The 19,044-nt window shown below is 41.4% G+C and overlaps 1 protein-coding gene across 1 annotated transcript; it reads left to right on the top strand.

Annotated features, from left to right (window-relative positions):
- Nucleotides 1-545: 545 nt before the first annotated feature.
- Nucleotides 546-17,387, top strand: LOC128414022 (putative lysosomal acid lipase/cholesteryl ester hydrolase). The gene is made up of 9 exons (XM_053388665.1): nucleotides 546-674; nucleotides 1,709-1,826; nucleotides 4,518-4,716; nucleotides 5,504-5,613; nucleotides 7,669-7,808; nucleotides 10,487-10,633; nucleotides 13,065-13,136; nucleotides 14,967-15,038; nucleotides 17,108-17,387. Exons 1-9 carry the CDS (start codon nucleotides 546-548, stop codon nucleotides 17,339-17,341), a joined length of 1,221 nt encoding a protein of 406 aa, XP_053244640.1. The 3' UTR covers nucleotides 17,342-17,387.
- The last annotated feature ends 1,657 nt before the right edge of the window (nucleotides 17,388-19,044 follow it).

Raw genomic sequence — 19,044 nt, 5'->3', positions numbered from 1 at the left:
TGTGGACAAAAGACGGCTCCCTCGGCCTGGAAAGCGAGATGAGTGCTGCACCTCATAGTCATCTTTGACTGGATTTAACTGTCCAGGGGTCCTTTATCTTCAGCTATTAACTCCATATGATTACGGTCTGAAAAATAATGTGCCTCAGGCCACCCAGATGAGCTTTGAATCAGCTACCTGCAAATTGATCATTGTACTCTTAACTGCTGCACTAAATGATCTGTTACACGTTGACTGATCTTTTGTTGAACTGAGACTGCAGTCCTATGCCCACTTGCCTTGAAAGGTGTCACACGGAAGTCAGTGGAAATACCTTCTGAGAAGTTTGCGTAAGATGATATTGGGAGTTGGGCAAGACTTAACCAATGATATCAATTAGAGAGGATGTTTCTGTTCCTTCCAGGAACGTGTTGTACTTGGTGAAGAGTGGCAAGCTATTTAAGCCACACTCTCTGCCAATTCATTCTCCAGTATATGATATAGGTTAAAGCGCATATTCTTTAATCCAGCTTTGTGGAGCCCAGTCTTGTACTCTATGCTGAAAGATGGATTTGCTTCCATGCACTTCAAGGATGTGGCTCTTCATAATGGGGGCAGGATTGGTCCAAGCCCTTGTTACTTCAGGAATATTTATGAAAAGAAGAACTGTACACCCAGAAGCTACTATGGATGTTGTAAGCCATCCATCTTTTATTCTTTCATTTGCTTAACTCAAGGCATTTATGGTTATTAGTGCTGCTTAATTGTGCTATATTCCACATACCTAAAGTTTGTTTTTCATGGAATGCTGGGATTGCAGGGGTCAAGAAAATGATGATGATGAGGAGGATGATTTTGAAGTATGTACCCTGCCCTCTCAATGCATCATTGCTCAGGGCAGCTTGCAGCATTTTTTTGTTTTAGTTTTTTAAGCATTCCCAAAGTATCTCCTTTTTTTTTTATAAATTTTTATTGATTTTCCAACATGAATTAAAACACATTACAACTCACAATACATAGACAAACAAACAAGCAAACATATAAACACGTATAATTTCATAACCTCTTTTTCTTAAGCCTTATTTCAACGACTTCCCCATGCCTCCCTTTTCTGCATCCCTGTTTTAAACTTTTTCAGCAACCCCTAATTTCAATTACTTATAATTCATTTCTTTAATCCTTTTTCTCTTACCCAATCGTTTACCGCTGCAATTCTGTTTTACGTTACCCATGACATTTTAGCACTCATTGATTTTACAACAGTTCTTAAGATAAACTTTAAATTTCTTCCAATTTTCTTCCACCGTCTCTTTTCCTTGGTCACGGATTCTGCCCGTCATCTCAGCCAGTCCCATATAGTCTATCACCTTCGTCTGCCACTCTTCCAGCGTGGGTAGTTCTTGTGTCTTCCAATACTTTGCTAAAAGGACTCCCAAAGTATCTCCAAACATCTGCTTCATGTAACCCCTGTGCTCTTTGCGCTTCATTTAGGTATCAGCAGTAGCAAGTTTAGCATCTTGCCCTATGCATTATTGTTGCTCAACAGCATGAAGAAAAAATCATTAAGTGGTCCACAAAAACCTTCATAATTTTTCAAGTGGTCCAAGAGGATTGGGTGGAGTTTGGGAACCATTGCTATTAAAGATGTAGTCTTCTGTGGAAAAGAAGTGTCCAGGAGTTTTACACTCCCAGCCAAACCTTGCCTTTTCTTTTCTCCCTTTCCGCCAAGGGTGAAATGATTTCTTTCAGAGGATATCCCAGTGAGACATATGAAGTGGTGACAGATGATGGGTGTATCCTGAGTATTAACAGAATTCCTCATGGGAAAAGAAATAACCGGGAATCCGGTGAGTGTGTTTTTTGAGGTATTTATTATGTATACATGAAAATACTATGAGGACATTTAAAAATATTATTTAAAAAATGATAAGTTTTAGCTTTGGAATTTGTTTACTTATTGCAAGAAAACATCAACAATCTGTTTGGTTAGGGGTGTTTATTAATATGATTTTATTAATTATATGTTTTGGTCCTATTTTTTCTTTAAAAATTCCAAAAAAGGCCATAGATTACCATATGTTCCGGCATACAAGGTGATCTTTTATCCCTGGAAAATCACCCCAAAAGTCAGGGGTCGTCTTATACGCCGGTTATACGCGTTGGAAAGGAGGAGAGGGAGCTGGTGAGCAGAGGAGCCCCTTCTGCCGCTGCTCCTCCTCCCTCCCCACAGAAGGGGACGCGGAAAGCCCTTCCGAGTGCGGCACTTACCCTCCCGCCCGCCAAACGCTTCGCCTTGGGCGAAAAGTTTTTGCTTTGGAATTTGTTTGCTTATTGCAAGAAAACCTCAACAATCTGTTTGGTTATGGATGTTTATTAATATGATTTTATTAATTATATGTTTTGGTCCTATTTTTTCTATAAAATTCCAAAAAAGGCCATAGATTAGGTTAAACACATTTTAGTCCTTTCTTGAGGTATTAGGTCCTCTGCATGGAGAATATGGAGATATGCTATTGCATGACAGAGAAAAGGCAGAACTGCTTTGGCTTTGGCTTCTTTTTTAAATTTTTAAAATTAATTTTCACATTTAAACATTATCATCATATAAACCATAAGAAACAGCTTCAATAAAAAAAATAAAAAAATAAAACATCTTCACACCATATTAAATCCATATTTTGGGATTACTCAGACCCCTTGACTTCCCTCCATTTACTCTCCTGGTTCTTTTATAATATCTTATATTATACATGTCTATAATTTATTAAATTTATTAAAATTTCCAATTTTAAACATTCTTAATATTACAAGTGTTTTTAAAAGCCTGCTATTGTATTAACTTCATTTACAATGTCTTTGTAAAAATTCAGTAAACATTTCCCATTCTTTTTTATATTTGTGGGTCATTTTGATTTCTTAGACTTCCTTCCAGTTAATTTAGCCATTTCAGCATATTCCATTAATTTAAATTGCCAATCTCCTAATAGAATGAAAAACATATTATTACAAATAATACATAAAGACCAAACAGGATTTCTGCCAGGAAGACATATGAAAGAATATATAAGGACTATAATAGATATTTTTGAATATCTGGTAGTAAGAAATGAAAAACAAGCAGCAATGATGTTTGTAGATATGGAAAAAGCATTTGATAATGTTTCCTGGACCTTTATGTTAATGTCCTGGAAGAAATGAACTTTGGATAAACATTTAAAAGAGGAATAGAAGCCATATATTCAGAACAGCAAGCGAGATTAATAATTAATAATATAACTGCAGATGAGTGTGAAATTACAAAAGGAACAAGACAGGGGTGTCCCCTATCACCTTTATTGTCTATTTTAGTCTTAGAGGTACTGGTGAGAGATATAAGAGCAGATGATGATATTAGAGGAATAACTGTAGGAAATAAGTCATATAAATTAAAGGCATGGTGGATGAATTAATGCTCATGATAGAAGACACTGGTCAGAGACAAAGAAGAAGCAGGCACCAGCATGGGGGGGGGGGTTGGATCTCCTGAACATGGAAGTGCAAGAAGCTGAAACAGCGAAACAGCTAGAGCAAACAGTTCCGCTGAGGCTGAGTTCAGACTTGGAGGGGGGGGGGGAGGAAGTACAGTCGGCTCTTTTGAGGCGTGCGCCAAAGAGGTTGGAGGTCAAAAGGAAAGCCGTAAAGCTGTCACACTTGAAATGCTGGGGGAGGTGTCGTAAGTCATTCACACCAACTGAACATGATGAATCAGAGTGAATTATCGGAGCTTGTGTTGACTTTGTAAATAGTGTACAATAAAGACCATAAAATCATTAAGCCGTGATTAAACCAGAAGTCCCTTTGCCTCTGTCTCTAACTCACAAAGAAAGTGATCCCCAACCTGGTGATGACATATTAAATGATGTAAGGAGGGAGCTACAGCCCAAGATAGGAAAAGAGGTGGTAAGGAAACACCTAGCTACTTTAAATGAATTCAGATCTGCAGGGCCTGGTGAGCTGTGCCCCAAAATACTTCTGCCTTGCATTTAGAAGATACTCGTTCCAGACTCAAATTCCAGACATGTGAAATTGCTGGCATGCTCTGCGTCCCAAGTTTATAGTTGGTGATGCACACCAGTGGCCAGTGAGGCCGCACATGTGGGGCATCGTTGCTCTCCTGGCTTCTTAACACATCCGTCACTGGTGATTATTGGGAAGGAGAGCAGAGGTGCGAGGTGAGGAGAGCTTGGCCAGGTGAGGCTGCATCTTATTGGATGGAGACACTGAAATTACATATTGTAACTATGTTTAAAACAAGGAACTAGGCAGAGGGCCTTCTTGGTAGTGGCGCCCACCCTGTGGAACGCCCTCCCATCAGATGTCAAGGAAATAAACAACTATATGACTTTTAGAAGACATCTGAAGGCAGCCCTGTTTAGGGAAGTTTTTAATGTCTGATGTTTTATTGTAGTTTTAATTGTGTTGGGAGCCTCCCAATGGGGCTGGGGAAAACCAGCCAGATGGGCTGGGTATAAATTCTTCTTCTTCCTCTTCCTCTTCAGGTCCCAGGCCTGCAGTGTTCTTGCAGCATGGCTTGTTTGGTTCTAGCAGTAACTGGGTGTTTAATATGGACTACAACAGCCTGGGCTTTATATTGGCTGATGCTGGATATGATGTTTGGCTTGGAAACACCAGAGGTAACACTTGGTCCAACAAACACATCAACTATACTGAGAAGCATCAAGAATTCTGGCTATTCAGGTAGAGTGAGCTTTTTAAACCTAACTTCTTGTTTCTGGTTCCTAGTTCACCCTTTGGGGAAAATTTTAATTAGTCATGCTCTTCCTAGTGGAGCCATGTTTTTCCACCTCCTCTTATAATATATGATATGGAGGTATAGAAATACATTTCCAAGTAAGTAAAATTGGTAGTTGTCCCTTTAAACAAACAAACAATTTGTTTGTTCCTGGGGAAAATATGGCCTTGGTGAAATGTGGCCTTGGTGAACTCCGTAGAATAGATGATAGCAGATCAGCTTAACTTCAGGTGCAATTAGACTTGATTTGGAGAGACTCAATATTGGTCCTTCTGAATCTCTGCTGGAATTTGAAGCTCCTCAGACAGACATGGGTTGGAGGGAAAGCAGAGTCCTCTCCGGCCCACAGCATAAGTACTGTTCCTCCTGAAACTGGCTTTTTCAAAATGTTTTTGCTTTCCCCATTGCAGCCACATGGTTGCTCTTAACTGTCTGGTGGGCATTTTCAGTTTGCAGTGAACAGCTCATAGTGTGGCCCTGCTTGCTAGTGAACAGTGAAAATGGAAATATATAAGGAAGATGAGTCATGGCTTAATTCAGATAACTGTTTCACAAATGTTCATAGACTTGGTGACTTGACGGATCCATGGAGGAGATGATCTCTGATCTGCCAGATCCAAGCCTGTTCTTGTATTGAACTGGGCGGAGAACAGGGCATTTTAGGCTTTCACAATGTAGATACCACTGCATATACATGTCTGTTAAACATAGGCTGTTCCTTTTTCTTTGCAGTTTTGATGAAATGGCTAAATACGACCTTCCAGCTTCAATAAACTTTGTCCTGAACAAAACTGGTCAGGAAAAAATATTTTATGTTGGTCATTCCGAGGGCACCACAATGGGTAGGTTAGCAAGATTCTTAAACACATGCAGGTAATTCTATTCACTACATAATTATATGTGCAGTTGCTGTTGTATATTAAATTCAAGAGACATCTTGCTCATGGTACAGTGATGTTCCATGGAACCTATGGACACCTATGGAGAAGCATCTTGAATAACAATCCCTGCATTTTGGTTTCCTGCATTGCGTGGACAGGCGGAGTCCCCAGATCCCGAGCGGTCCCCCCGTCATGTGGAATAACGACTCAAGACAACATGCTATGGGATTAAATTGGCCACAACTTTATTAAATTTCAAATGTGGGTAGACCTTGGCTCAGGCATTGGGCGTTCTCCCTCCCCAGTCTCCAGCCGTGGACCTAGGGAGCATCAGGGTTATCCAGTGTGGGGGGGGGGATGGGCCGGCTCTGGAGAACATATGTTCAAGCAGAGATAGCCGACCCCGTTACGCCGCCGCCGCAGGGGAGAGCAATGACAACCTTTCAGCGTACGGTCAAAGCCTCCCTTCAGAAACTGCTTTAACGGGGAACCCTGGTATTGCTGCCGCAAAGAGGAAGATGGACTAAAGGATTCCGCCCAAGGCCTGATACCGCCAAAGTTGTGACGTTCAAATCAAATCAAATCAAATTTATTAAAACGGTCACAGACCAGATTAACTCGTACAGCTAGTTGTGACGTTTTGCTACGGGAAAGGCAAAACCTGCCAATGCAGGGAAATTCCTTTCCGGCCCTTTAACAGCGACCTTAACGTAGCAGCGCCCGCATACCTGTGAAGAAAAGTTAACCTGCAAAACCTGTGAAGAAAAGTTAACCTGCAAAATAAGACATTAACTGAGGGTGGGTAGGGTGGGAGAAGCTCTGGAGCCAAGTGAGGATTCCCAGGTAAGATCCTCCCTCTATTGTGTGGGCAGGTAATCCCTCCCCTACCTGGCCTGATCTCCTTGGCAACGCTTCCCCCAGGTGGGATTGGACAACTGACTGAGGTAGGCGGAGACCTCCAGGTATCCCACCTGAGGGAAGGCAAAGCGAAGCCTATGCTGATGGAGCCGCTCCAGATCTAGGGGCTGCGCGCGTCCACGCAAAGGGCGCCCCCCGTTTTAAGCGGGGAGTGGTCATTTTCCTCCTTTGTGATATTTCCCATATAGGTGATGATTCAAATTGGTTAAGGGGCTTATAAAAAGTGGTTTGTCTGGACTGAGAAACTGTTAAAATCCTGGATTGCAAACCAGTATCAAGCCTAGTCTGCAGTCAGAGTTTAGGTAACAGTTTCCCAGTCTGGATGTAACAGGAAGCTATAGTTTAACAACCCCGGGATGTAATGTGTTAAGGCCCCTGAGACAAGAGGAGAAGAGAACTTGTTGGCTGAACACTCCTTCTTGGTCTCATAAATCATAGTTCTATAACCAAACCGGTTTGAAAGTCACCTCACCTCTGACTGTCACTTCATGTTTTATTGGTTCTTAGAACAGCCTAGAGTGGCTGGAGAAACCCAGACAGATGGGCTGGGTATAAAAAAATAAAATTATTATTAATGTTGTTATTAGCCACAGAATGTATTACGCAAGAAACAGAAACAAGGCAGGGCCTTTTCTGTTGTGATGTGTAGATCATAATGCTCCATCCCTAGCAGGGTCCTAGGTCAAAATGATCCCAGATCCTGAGATTTCAGGACCCAAACCTGAGACCTAGTGGAGTTGTTATAGGGGTGGCTCTATATAGTGCCAGAGAGGTGAACCCCAGAGATGTCATGAAAAATGGCACATTAATCATGGTCTCTGAGAGCATGTCATTCAAATAAAAAGCTACTGTTTGGAAATCAAGACAGAAACCTTAACTGAAGGGGTTGTTCCCAGCTACAGCTGCTCTACGAAGTACTAAAGTTTCTTGCTATGAAGAGGTTGAATAAGAGTGGTACTGGAGAAGTCAGTATAAGGTGCATTTTCAGCTCTTCTGAAAGTCTGTAAATTTTGATAATATACCTGATTTTGTTATTGGGTTTTTTCAAGACTGCATTGCTAACTCTATTTATTTTTCTCCCCCCCCCCCACCCCACAGCATTCATTGCATTTTCAACCATGCCACACCTAGCCAAGAAGATCAAGATGTTCTTTGCATTGGCACCAGTAGTCACTGTAAAGTACTTGACCAACACGGCTTTGACCAAACTTGCAATGGTTCCTGAACCTAAGCTCAAAGTATGTATTTCGGGCAAAATATTTGTTCAAACAACAGAATGCAAATATTGCCTAATGTAGCTAAGTACAGTATTTGGGGATGTCTGTTTCATTTTACCTGAGGCTATTCACAGTGCTCTTAGACATCTAAAGAGCTCAAGCTAGCCAATGCTGCAACTTGATAGCACAGTGTTGCTTCGGCTGTTCTGTGCCAGGCCTTTTTTGGGTTAAAAAATGAGGGGCTGGTTCTTCTCCCTTGCTGTATGTGTCATGGGTTCCAGTTTCTGCTGTGCGCAGAAAAAGAAAGGTGTTGGTATTCTATACTCGTGGATACTGTTTGCATCCAGTGCCCATATTAAAGAATTTGGCGCAATTCTCTACGGTTCCTAATAAAATTGCCATGAGAATCTTGTCAGTATGGTGGCAGATCACACCTGTGGGTAACTAGTTGCCTTTAAAGCAATAATGCTGAGCAGTTACCGTATTTTTCGCCCTATAGGACGCACTCCCCCCCTCCAAAAATGAAGGGGAAATGTGTGTGCGTCCTATGGGTCGAATGCAGGCTTCAGGAAGCTATCCGCAAGCCTTGCAAGCCCGGCGGGACAAGCTCGGGGGACAGCGGGGAGGCGCAGCGCCGCCACCCTGTTGTTCCCCAACCTGGTTTGGAGGCTGCCAGCCCCACAAGCTCGGGGGACAGATATCCACAAGCCTGGGGAGACCGGCGGGACAGGCGGATAGCAGCCTGTTCTGGGGGCTGGGGTCGGGGGAAGCTCGGGCATCCCCGCCCCAGCCCCGTGCCTATGGGGGAAATAAATTTTTTCCCCTTTATTTCCCCCCCAAAAAAACTAGGTGCGTCCTATGGGTCGGTTTCCTATAGGGCGAAAAATACGGTACATGGGAATGTATTTATTACAGTATTGCTTTCTTTATAGTACAGTAAGCCTATGCTCCAGGGATCTAGCTTAATGGCAAAACCTAGTAGAGTCAAAACCTTTTGGGTTCAATGGCAGGTGGGATTGCCAAAGCCCTTTTTCCTGAAACCCTGCCCCATTTCCACCTTCCTCCCTCCCTCCCTTCCTTCCTTCCTCCCTCCATTCCTTCCTTCCTTTCTTAGTTGTGGACTTACTTCCTTACCAACAAGGAATGGCTGTAGGGGAAGAGAGCCATGCTGATCAAATTACAGGCACATGCGCCAATTTTTAGGGCTCAGAGATACTCACTGATCATGTTGGAGGCTGTTTGCTTGGGTCTTCTGTGTTGTCTATCTCTTCCACCCTGCTGCTTTTAGCTCTGTAATCCATAAAACAACATTGGAGCATGGTCAGTTTTATCCCCATGCTACAGTCACCCTTGGTTGCTATGCTACACTCCTGTCCTTTTCAGATTGGAGGAATAGCTACTTCTCGTATTCTTAGCCTAGGGTCAAGTCAGGAGACATGACATTAAATTAAGTCACTAGGCATACAATAGAGCAGTAAGACACTTTTGCTGAAATTACCGGGTAATTAAATGATTTGTAGCACATCTATTTAGCTACTGGACATTTGGCAAAATGTCTGCATAACTCATGTGCTTTGTATATTTGGGCTCCTACTGAAATAGTATTCATGTTGTGGGAACCATTATAATCTAGCTTGTTCCTGAACCACTTTAGAAGGACGCCAAAAGTCTAGAAATCAATGAAGACGATAGACTATGCGGAATTACCAAAGCTGACAGGCAAAATCTAAAACCAGAGTGACAAAACATTCCAGAGAGACTGGAGTAAATTTATTCAATAAATAGACAGTTATTGTAAACATGTAAAGACATTTGCAAGACTGCGATAAATCTCACAACGCTCATTGGAAGGAACCTTCTACTTGTGCTTTAAGAGTAAAATAACCAAGAAAAAAAGCATAGGATTGAGATGGTATAAATGTGTGGAAATATGATGTTGTTATACAAAAACCAGATAACGGGATGGAGGGAAGCCGAGTGGTTCGGTAGAGCTATGAATTAGTAAAAGGAAATAAGATGTTACAATAATGTTAAAAATGGAAAATAATAAAAAATTATAAAATAAAATAAAGAAACAAATGCCCTTAGAGGCTATGTTTGCATAACTCATGTATTTTGCATATTTGGGCTCCTACCTAAATAGTGTTCATGTTGTGGGTACCATTACCATGTAGCTTGTTTCTGAACCACTTTGGAAGGTTTCATTCCATTCCATTCCATTTATGCCCCACCCATCTGACTCGGTTGCCCCAGCCACTCTGGGCAGCTTCCAACATATATAAAAACATAACAAAACATTAAACATTTAAAAACTTCGCTATATAAGGCTGCCTTCAGATTTCTTCTGAAGGTTGTATAGTGACTTATCTCCTTGTCTTGGGGGCTGCAAAACTCCATACCCTTCATCATTTCTCCGGTGAAAATAGGGAACTTTCTGGGATCAAATCAGAAACCAGGATGGCTTCTGTAAATATGGGATAGCCTCTGGAAAATAGGGACACTTGGAAGGTCCAGAGGGTCATTCTGTCTGACTGTGCTTGTGGGATTTGAATGGGTATTCTATCCTATATGTCTGAGTGGAAGATTCTCATAACAGTTTTTTTTTGTAATATTTTGATTCTACTCGATAGAAGTATCCATAGGAAAAAAGAGAACTGACTAACAAAATGGTGTATGTACTAATATTTTTGTTTTGGTAGAAAATGTTTGGAACTAAGCAGTTTTTAGCTCAAGACAGAACAATGAAATGGTGTGCTACTTACTTGTGTAACCGTTTCCCAATGGATTATCTTTGTGGCAGTGTTGTCTTCATCGGAACTGGCTTTAATGTGCTAAACATCAATGCGGTAAGATTTCTAATTACTTAATAGGTGTGTGCTCTAAAAAAAAGGTAGGTGTATGGAGGCTTCTCTGAAGTGATTTCTACTTGTGCCATTCATAACTTAATTACATTCAGACAAAACACAGAAGATACCTGCACATTTTGTCCCATCATTTTGCGTCAATGATGGATAGAGATCTATTTTTTAAAGGAGAGCTCAGATTCTGGACCACTAGTAAAAGCTTGTGTGGGTGCCATGGTGTCTCTTGCACTAGGAGCATAATAAGCCTAATAACATAATAAGCCTAATAAGCCTCATGGCTGTACTCAAGTACAGCAGCACACATGTGCAACCACTGCCTATCCTCCCTCAAGGCCTCCCTGCACATTGACCGGCATCTTTTTGCCTTTGCTGTGGCGTTGTTTAAACAGGGACCACACAGAGTGGGATGGGAAGGAGGGAAACGGACAGAATATGTGTGCACATTCAACCACATAATGACATCTGCGGCATCCAGGAGATTGCAGCCACAGAGATAAGAAAGGAAGAGTCATTTCATTGTCTGGAGAGGTCACTTCCTGGTTTGCATGGAGAAGCCGTTTGCGACTGAGCCCAGTGACGGAAGAGCAGAGCTGTACTGAGGCATTGCTGGGTGTTGAAATTTTGCACCCCTAAGAATTTTGCACCTGCCCCACAATATGCCACTCAAGGGAGTGTCTAAATCCCCTTCTTATGTACAAAGCTAAAGTTCCAGAATACATTTCCACTGCCTACAAGATATTGGCCATATAAAGCTTCCTGTAAAAAAAAGCACAAAGACTTCAGTAGACCTCATAGTCTCATGCATATTTCTTCCTAATCTGGGATTTTGTCTCTGGTGTAAGCACTGCATAATGGCTAACTATTTATTTAAGTATTTAGATATCACAATATCAGCAAAATGTATCAAAGCAGTTTAAAACAGTAGAAATAAGATTAAAACCATTTCATAAAAGCATAAAAAGTGAAAAACAAGTTAAAAGCAGAGATCAGTAACCATAGTGGTGGGTGTACTGGCAGAACAGAGTTTTCAGCAGGCATTTCAAAGTTGGTTTAGAAGGTCCCTGCTGAGTCTCTGTTGGTAGAGTATTCTGCAGGACTGGGCTGATGACGTTAAAGGCCTAGATTCTCACTGTTGTCAAGTGAGTCTCACCAGATGATCTCAGTTCATGCAAACTAGTAGCATCTCACTAAGCACACTAGTAACATCTCACTACATTTGTGTGGATTTTGCGGGTGATCTTTATGAGGCTGGTTATTTGTCTTTGCCCTTTCTTGCGTCCTTTCCAGCCAATATTCCTCTAAAATTATTCATTATTTACATTCAACATTTCATCAGGTGGTCACAGGGTGGGATACCTTTTTTTAAAAAACAACAACACTTTTTTATATGTGCTGTAAGCTGCCCGGAATGAGCGGGAGATAAATAATACAATTATTATTATTATTATTATTATTATTATTATTATTATTACAACAATAAACAGCAGTCAAAAGCCCAGGAACATGAAGTGAGAAGCCATAAGTGCACACCAAGGCCAGGTTTGGTACTCAAGCAGGATAGGGTGAATTCATGTTCTGTAGGAGGAACATACACAGTGCAATGCCTATTGCATCAATCATTGTTAGTAACCGTACCTGGATTGGTTCTAGTTGTACTGTATGATGAAAAGCATTATAGTTAGGCTGTAATCTAACCAGAGAGCCAGTGTGGTGTAGTGGTTAAGAGCGATAGACTCGTAATCTGGGGAACCGGGTTCGCGTCTCCGCTCCTCCACATGCAGCTGCTGGGTGACCTTGGGCCAGTCACACTTCTTTGAAGTCTCTCAGCCCCACTCACCTCACAGAGTGTTTGTTGTGGGGGAGGAAGGGAAAGGAGAATGTCAGCTGCTTTGAGACTCCTTTGGGTAGTGATAAAGCGGGATATCAAATCCAAACTACTACTACTACTACTACTACTCCTCCTCCTCCTCCTCCTCCTCCTCTTCTTCTTCTTCTTCTTCTTCTTCTTCTTCTTCTTCTTCTTCTTCTTCTCCTGTGCAAAGGTACATGGGATGAAGCCTGCTTGAACACTGTACAATTTGCTTCTTAGTAAATGTGCACAGAATAGCACTGCAAGGAATTTGTTATATAAAATTTTAAAAAAATGCATTTAAGTTCTGGGACAGTTAAAACTGAAATGCCTTGCTCTAAGATAATTTCTGGGGTTTTTTGTTTTGTTTTTGTAACATCATATTGGGATTAGTAACCAGTTTAGAGCATCAAGTTGTGTTGTTACTATGTAGACACGAATTCCTGTGTGATATCCCGATGTTGAGCTCTGGTGCACTGCTTTTGTGCAAACAAACCAAATGGAAGGGAACTGGCTGTTGCAATTTGTGATAAATTCAGCTAATCACTTTGTGCTTTCTTACAGAGTCGAATCGATGTTTATTTATCACACTGTCCAGCTGGGACATCTATCCAGAACATGCTTCACTGGGTTCAGGTAGCACCGAAATCCTCTTTTCTCTTTAAAAAAAGGTTTTCGTATTGATTGAAGAATGGGCAATCAGAACAGGCTTTTACAAAGACTTTTAAGAATGAAATTAATAAATATGATTGAAAGAAAAATTCTTAATAACTCAGCCTCTCTTTTTACAGACTCCAGAAATATGTTTTGTTTTTATGAGAAAGGATTTAAAGCTGAGAGAGTTTTATTGTGTTTAAATGTTTCCAAACAGGAGTATTTCAAAAGCTACAGATACAATAATATCCCCAATGGATTTGTTTTTATTGGCAAAATAGTCCCTCTGCATGAAGATGGACAAATACTACATTGCTGTGGTATTTTACTGTGGTATTTCTCAGTGGAAGCTTTGCCCGCCTGTTTGGACTCCAACTCCCATCAGCCAGGCCACGCTGCCTTTTGCTGATGGGAGTTGGAGTCCAAAGCATCAGGATGGCTCCAGGCTAGACCGGCACTTTTACTTAGTGTCATCTGAATTATTTGTATAGAAACACAAAGACGGCTTGCTAAAGCCACACAGTAGAAGCTTGGAGCATCTAGCTAAGATGTCCTTTCTGATTGGATATACATGGTGGAAGTGAAAATGAATAATGGCTTTGGTAGCCCTTCCTCGCTGGACTGTCTTAAATCCATCATGCTAACCTATAGAGCTAAACATGCTGGTTATTTGAGGCTCATATATCCCACAATCGAGTTATTTTTTCCTAGCCACTGCTTCCCTTGAACCTGCTCTCTATTTTGGATCAATTGTGTGAAATAATCTTTAGGATGGAGTTGGTGTTTTCTAACTCTGATTCTGTGACTTAGTCTGCATTTCTAGGAACACTTCCCTGGGAATAAGTCCTATTGAATGGTTGTGAATAGACATGATTAGACAGATGTATTTACACTTTAATGTGGCCTATATCAATTTTGACTGTGTCACAAGTCAGCAACCTTTTCCTTTGTTCCACAGGCCCGATTCTTATCAGGATCAGTTTCACATGCAAAGTTTAACAACAGGGTGGGGCATCTAACCTGTTAATTACCTATTAGAACAATCAAGGATGTCAAAGCTCCTTGCAAGCTGCTCCTTCTGGATTCCAATGCAAACCTCTTCCTGATTCACTTTAGTAACACTTCCAATGCAAACTCCTTCCTTCATCAGGCAGAGGTTTGCATGGAATACACCAGAATTTAAATGAGTGAGATCAGCTGATGGGCAAGTGGATGTCTTTGTGGGAAAGTGTTTGGGTGAGACTGGATCCCCGGCAGACTAAGTTGGACTGTGGAGTGATAATTCCTGATCCCTGCACAATATTCTGATTTCTGAGCAATGGGATACCCGGGCTACTTATCCAACCACCCAACTTAACCCAGCTGCCCAGAGGCAGAGAGGAGAATTCATATTAGATCCGAAGAGAAATTTTCAGCCCAAACCTATGTGTATTTACTAAAGTTCCCCTAAGTTAGATGAGAGTTGCTTCCAGGTAGATGTAAAACAGACAACTCATATCTAGTAGGACACATGTCAAACATTCTCAAGATATCAGATACACTGAGGAGACGTAGAAGGTTAAGCAGTACTAAAAAACAGCTCTACTGCTTTCAGATGGCTTTGTGTAGCTTTCTTTGTATGTTTACATTAACTTTTGTTCTTCTCACTAAAGATGAAGTTAGACATTATTGCATAGCCTTAATCATAGCATGGTTTTTGACACTTTCAACATGCTTGTTTATGCTGGTACCACGGTCTATTCATATCGCACACTTCTATATCATCTGCTTTGCCCATTTGGTTTTTCAAAGTATGGCACACCTCTTTTTCAGATTGTGAAGGCTGGGAAGTTCAAAGGCTTTGACTGGGGAAGCAAGGAAGCAAACATGGCTCACCACAACCAGGTAGGAATTTCTCACAAATTGAGTATTTCTCTCTGAAGGTGTTTATATGAGGATAGATTCTGGGTAGCTTAATGTAAATCCATAGACTGAGCATGTATCAAAAGAATCCATCTCCAAGGTGTGAACAATCAGATTAAAAAGAAACTCTTTAGATAGCACATGAGATGTTCTTGTAGTTCTTGTTATAGTAGTTCTTGTTATAGATTTAGGGGAGGGATCTCCCTAAACCCTAGAAATGAAAAAATGCTAGGATTTTGATTAACTGGGATGTGGATTAAAGTACAAGTTGCAGAGCTGTGCCAGACAGAAAATTCCTGACTGGCAGGCTTAGTGAAGACCAAACCTGTTAACATGACAAAAAGTGTTGATGGCTCATTGGGGAGAGAAAGCTTTTAGCCTGGGGAATGAGATGTTGCCAAGGTGATAGAATGTGTATTTGAGGGGACAGGAAAAGGGTGTTTTTGAGCAAGGGTTGCTGGGATGAAGAAGCAGGTAGAAGAACAGAGACCCACCTTGACCAGGCAGGCTAGAGGCTGCCCACACCGCTTCCTCTTGAAATGACCATGCCATAAGATCATAAGAGTCTCCCTCCAGGCAGACTCAAAGCATAAATAGATGAATAAAGCATATTTCTTAAAGCCATGGAAGTGTCCACCATGTCTTCAATTCCCCAAAGGGACAGAAACCCTGTATGGGTGCCTGGGACCCCATGGGCTATAGCCACCACTCGGCAGTGGGAGGGACGGGCACCTGACTTTTGTCACAGTATGCTCACCAAATCAGATCCAAATATCACCTTTGCTTATGTGAAGTCAAAAGCCAATAACTTCAGTTGATACAATAGCTGTCAACTTTTCCAAAAAATGTATCTCAAATGTAAATTTGTTGACAAATCTGCCATATGCCAGGTGTCTATCTTCACTCCCCGGTCATATAATGAAGATCATCACACCAGTATGTTCTTGCAAATTTATCCCTCTACAGATTAGCTAAGATATGTCTGGTTCTAAGATATGTCTAAATTTCAAGCCATACTTGAAATTTGCCAGAACAGTCTGTCTTGAAACTGCAATCATGTTTCTTCAGTGCTACAAAACTGGAGCAGTAGGAAGAATCACAGTGATGACAGTTGGGAGTAATGAGTCAAAGACACTGAGCTGGTTTGTGGGTGATGGTAAGCCAAATCAAAGCTTGCCATGAATGCTGGTGTGGAAGAACTTCCTGAGAGGAGAGCCTGCCCACTTTGCACTTCCCTTGACTCTCCTGCTGCTGCAATTCTGCACACTAATCCGTAGTTTGGTTGAGCAAGTTGCTCAACCCAGGCATGTGGCTTGTCTTTCTCAAGACACTGCATGAGCTGTAAATATGAGAACAAACTTTGGTTCCATCTTGTGGTTTGTTTGGAGTGAGACAAAGCATGAGCCTGGGTTTGTCCTTAATGCTAAAGCAGCAGTAGTGAGACCAGAAAAGGGTCAAAGTGTCTGTGCACTCCTTTGAGGCAGAGTGCACATTCATGCTCAGTCATAGTTGGGCTTAATGCTACATGAAAATCATCTCATTCTTTCGGAACAATCAGTAAATCCAGACAATCAATGCTGGATTTACAGCCAGGCAGAGCGCCCTGCAGCCCAGGGTCTCGGCCACTTGCCATTAAAAACAAACAAACAAACAAGCTCAGTTGCTTAGTAACAGTAAGGACAAAAACAAAGTTTAGGTACTCAAAAAATCATAGAATCATCACATAACAGAGTTGGGAAGGATCACAGGGGTCTTTGAGTCAAACCCCCTACAATGCAGGACTTTTTTTGCCCAGTATGAGGCTGGAAGCACAACACTGAGATGTAGATTGACCAGGCAATCTGCAAATTTCCTCTTCATGGATGGATTATGTGCACTTTCTTGCACAACTTCTGATGAATGCCCAGTTGTTATGCACATTAATAGTTCAACATGCGCATTAATGGTATAACCCTCAACTTAGATATGTTTGTGTTTTGCAAGTGTGTGTGTTTGAGCAGGGAGTCTTTGCAGACTGTTTTTAAACTTTTTTAAAATCTCCTCTCTTTAAGTCAACACCGCCTTTCTACAACGTACAACAGATGACTCTTCCAACAGCTGTCTGGAGTGGTGGTAACGACTGGATTGCAGACTCAAAGGACATGGCCCTCTTGCTGCCTCAGATCCCAAACTTAGTTTACCACAAGGATATTCCTGAATGGCAACATCTGGATTTTGTCATAGGCTATGATGCCCCACAGCGCATGTACATAGAGATAATGGATTTAATGCAGACTTACAAGTGAATGTGAAATATTCCTTCAGAACCCATTACTGTCAATGTGTGTTGATGAAAAGGACTACAAGATTTCTTAAGATTCCATTTCTCATATAGGTTCTTCACAGTCTCAGTATAAGATTTGCTTAGTAACCTTGCCTTTTCTAATTCTGTTAGTGACCATGGGTGTTCCTCCATTGTTTTAGGAGCGGCTAAGATTCTTTGCTGCTCTTGCTTTGTCATGCTGTGTAGCAGATTCTTGTTCTAGCACAGCATGACTATTGAGGGTAGAAAAAGTTCTTGTGGTGATATCCACGTCTTTACCTTTGAGGAACTGGTCCAATTTCAGTTGTTTCCCAGCCATGGGATCTATCTGCTCTGGGATAGAGTGCTGCCTTTTCTTAGCTCCCTCAGCAGTTTCTGGTCTAATCTCTCTCTCTTTTGCTCTCCGCCACTGAGCTGTAAACATTAATTTGATAACTTTCTCTCTAGATTGGAATCCTCCCTTAGTTAGCAGTTGTATTCCTTAGTTTTTCTTATCTCTAATTATTCACTTTGGATAGAGAAAAATGGGAGAGAAGCACTAATGACAGAGGAGCCTCTGTTGGGATATGTCACTCCCATATTTCTTAAGAAAATTCACCCTGGAAAGCATTCCCTACCTTCCCCTTCTCTCCCCCACCTCTCTCTCTCCCCTACGACAGCAGTGTCTCACACCAAATGTATCTGACCTGTAGAAAAGATGGAAAACAGAAATGCTATATGTTCCTTTGTTATCCATGAAAACCCTTCCATAAAAAAAATAAAAATTGCTAGGATGTCTATGTGCAGTTTAATAATCCCTTGGGGAATTAAATCTTTGCCCTTCTTTGCTGCAGTGCTGTGCATCGAAGGCTACCTGGAGGTCACTTCGCCACTTCTTCAGGGTTTCTTGGTGGCAGATTGAAGTGCTGCTTGATAATATAGATTTTGCTTGCTGTTTGGAATAAAACCTGTAATCTTCTCACTCATTTGCATTTGTATTGCTTCTGAATCTAATTTTAAAAGAACCATCTTGCATTTAGCAAGTCAACAGATTTGATACATTCAGATCAGGCTGGGTTTTTACCAGGCCGACAGATGAAAGACAATATAAGAAATATATTGGATGTAGTGGAATATGGACTTTGGACAGACCTATATGAATGGATTAGACGCAATGTATTCAGAACAACAAGCGATGTTGATAGTGAATAATGTTATAACTGAAAAAGAAGAGAGAAGAAGAGAAGAGTTTGGATTTGATATCCTGCCTTTCACTCCCTTTAAGGAGTCTCAAAGCGGCTAACATTCTCCTTTCCTTTCCCTTCCTCCCCCACAACAAAGACTCTGTGAGGTGAGTGGGGCTGAGAGACTTCAGAGAAGTATGACTGGCCCAAGGTCACCCAGCAGCTGCATGTGGAGGAGCGGAGAGGCGAACCCGGTTCCCCAGATTACAAGACTACCGCTCTTAACCACTACACCACACTGGCTCACACTGGTTATGTAAAATAACTAAGGAAATGAGACAGGGGACAACCTTTAGAAAAAACCGAAATAATTCTCATATAACATACAGATCCTAAAGCATACCCCACAATACAGTACTTAATTTCATTGTTCTGTATGGGACAATGACAATAAAGATTATCGTATCGTATCATATCGTAATGGAAACATAAAGACACACCAGCATATTAAGAGAGATTAGAA

The sequence above is a fragment of the Podarcis raffonei genome, chromosome 5, assembly GCF_027172205.1.
Source record: "Podarcis raffonei isolate rPodRaf1 chromosome 5, rPodRaf1.pri, whole genome shotgun sequence".
NCBI classification, from domain to species: Eukaryota; Metazoa; Chordata; class Lepidosauria; order Squamata; family Lacertidae; genus Podarcis; species Podarcis raffonei.
This window is presented reverse-complemented; position numbering and strand designations above follow the sequence as displayed.

Bases quoted from the DNA above. Each gene is read 5' to 3' on its own strand.
- LOC128414022 (XM_053388665.1), top strand. From the start codon at position 546: ATGGATTTGCTTCCATGCACTTCAAGGATGTGGCTCTTCATAATGGGG. The intron at 4,717-5,503 runs GTAGAGTGAGCT...TTTTCTTTGCAG, and splicing joins CAAGAATTCTGGCTATTCAG to TTTTGATGAAATGGCTAAAT. The intron at 10,634-13,064 runs GTAAGATTTCTA...GCTTTCTTACAG, and splicing joins ATGTGCTAAACATCAATGCG to AGTCGAATCGATGTTTATTT.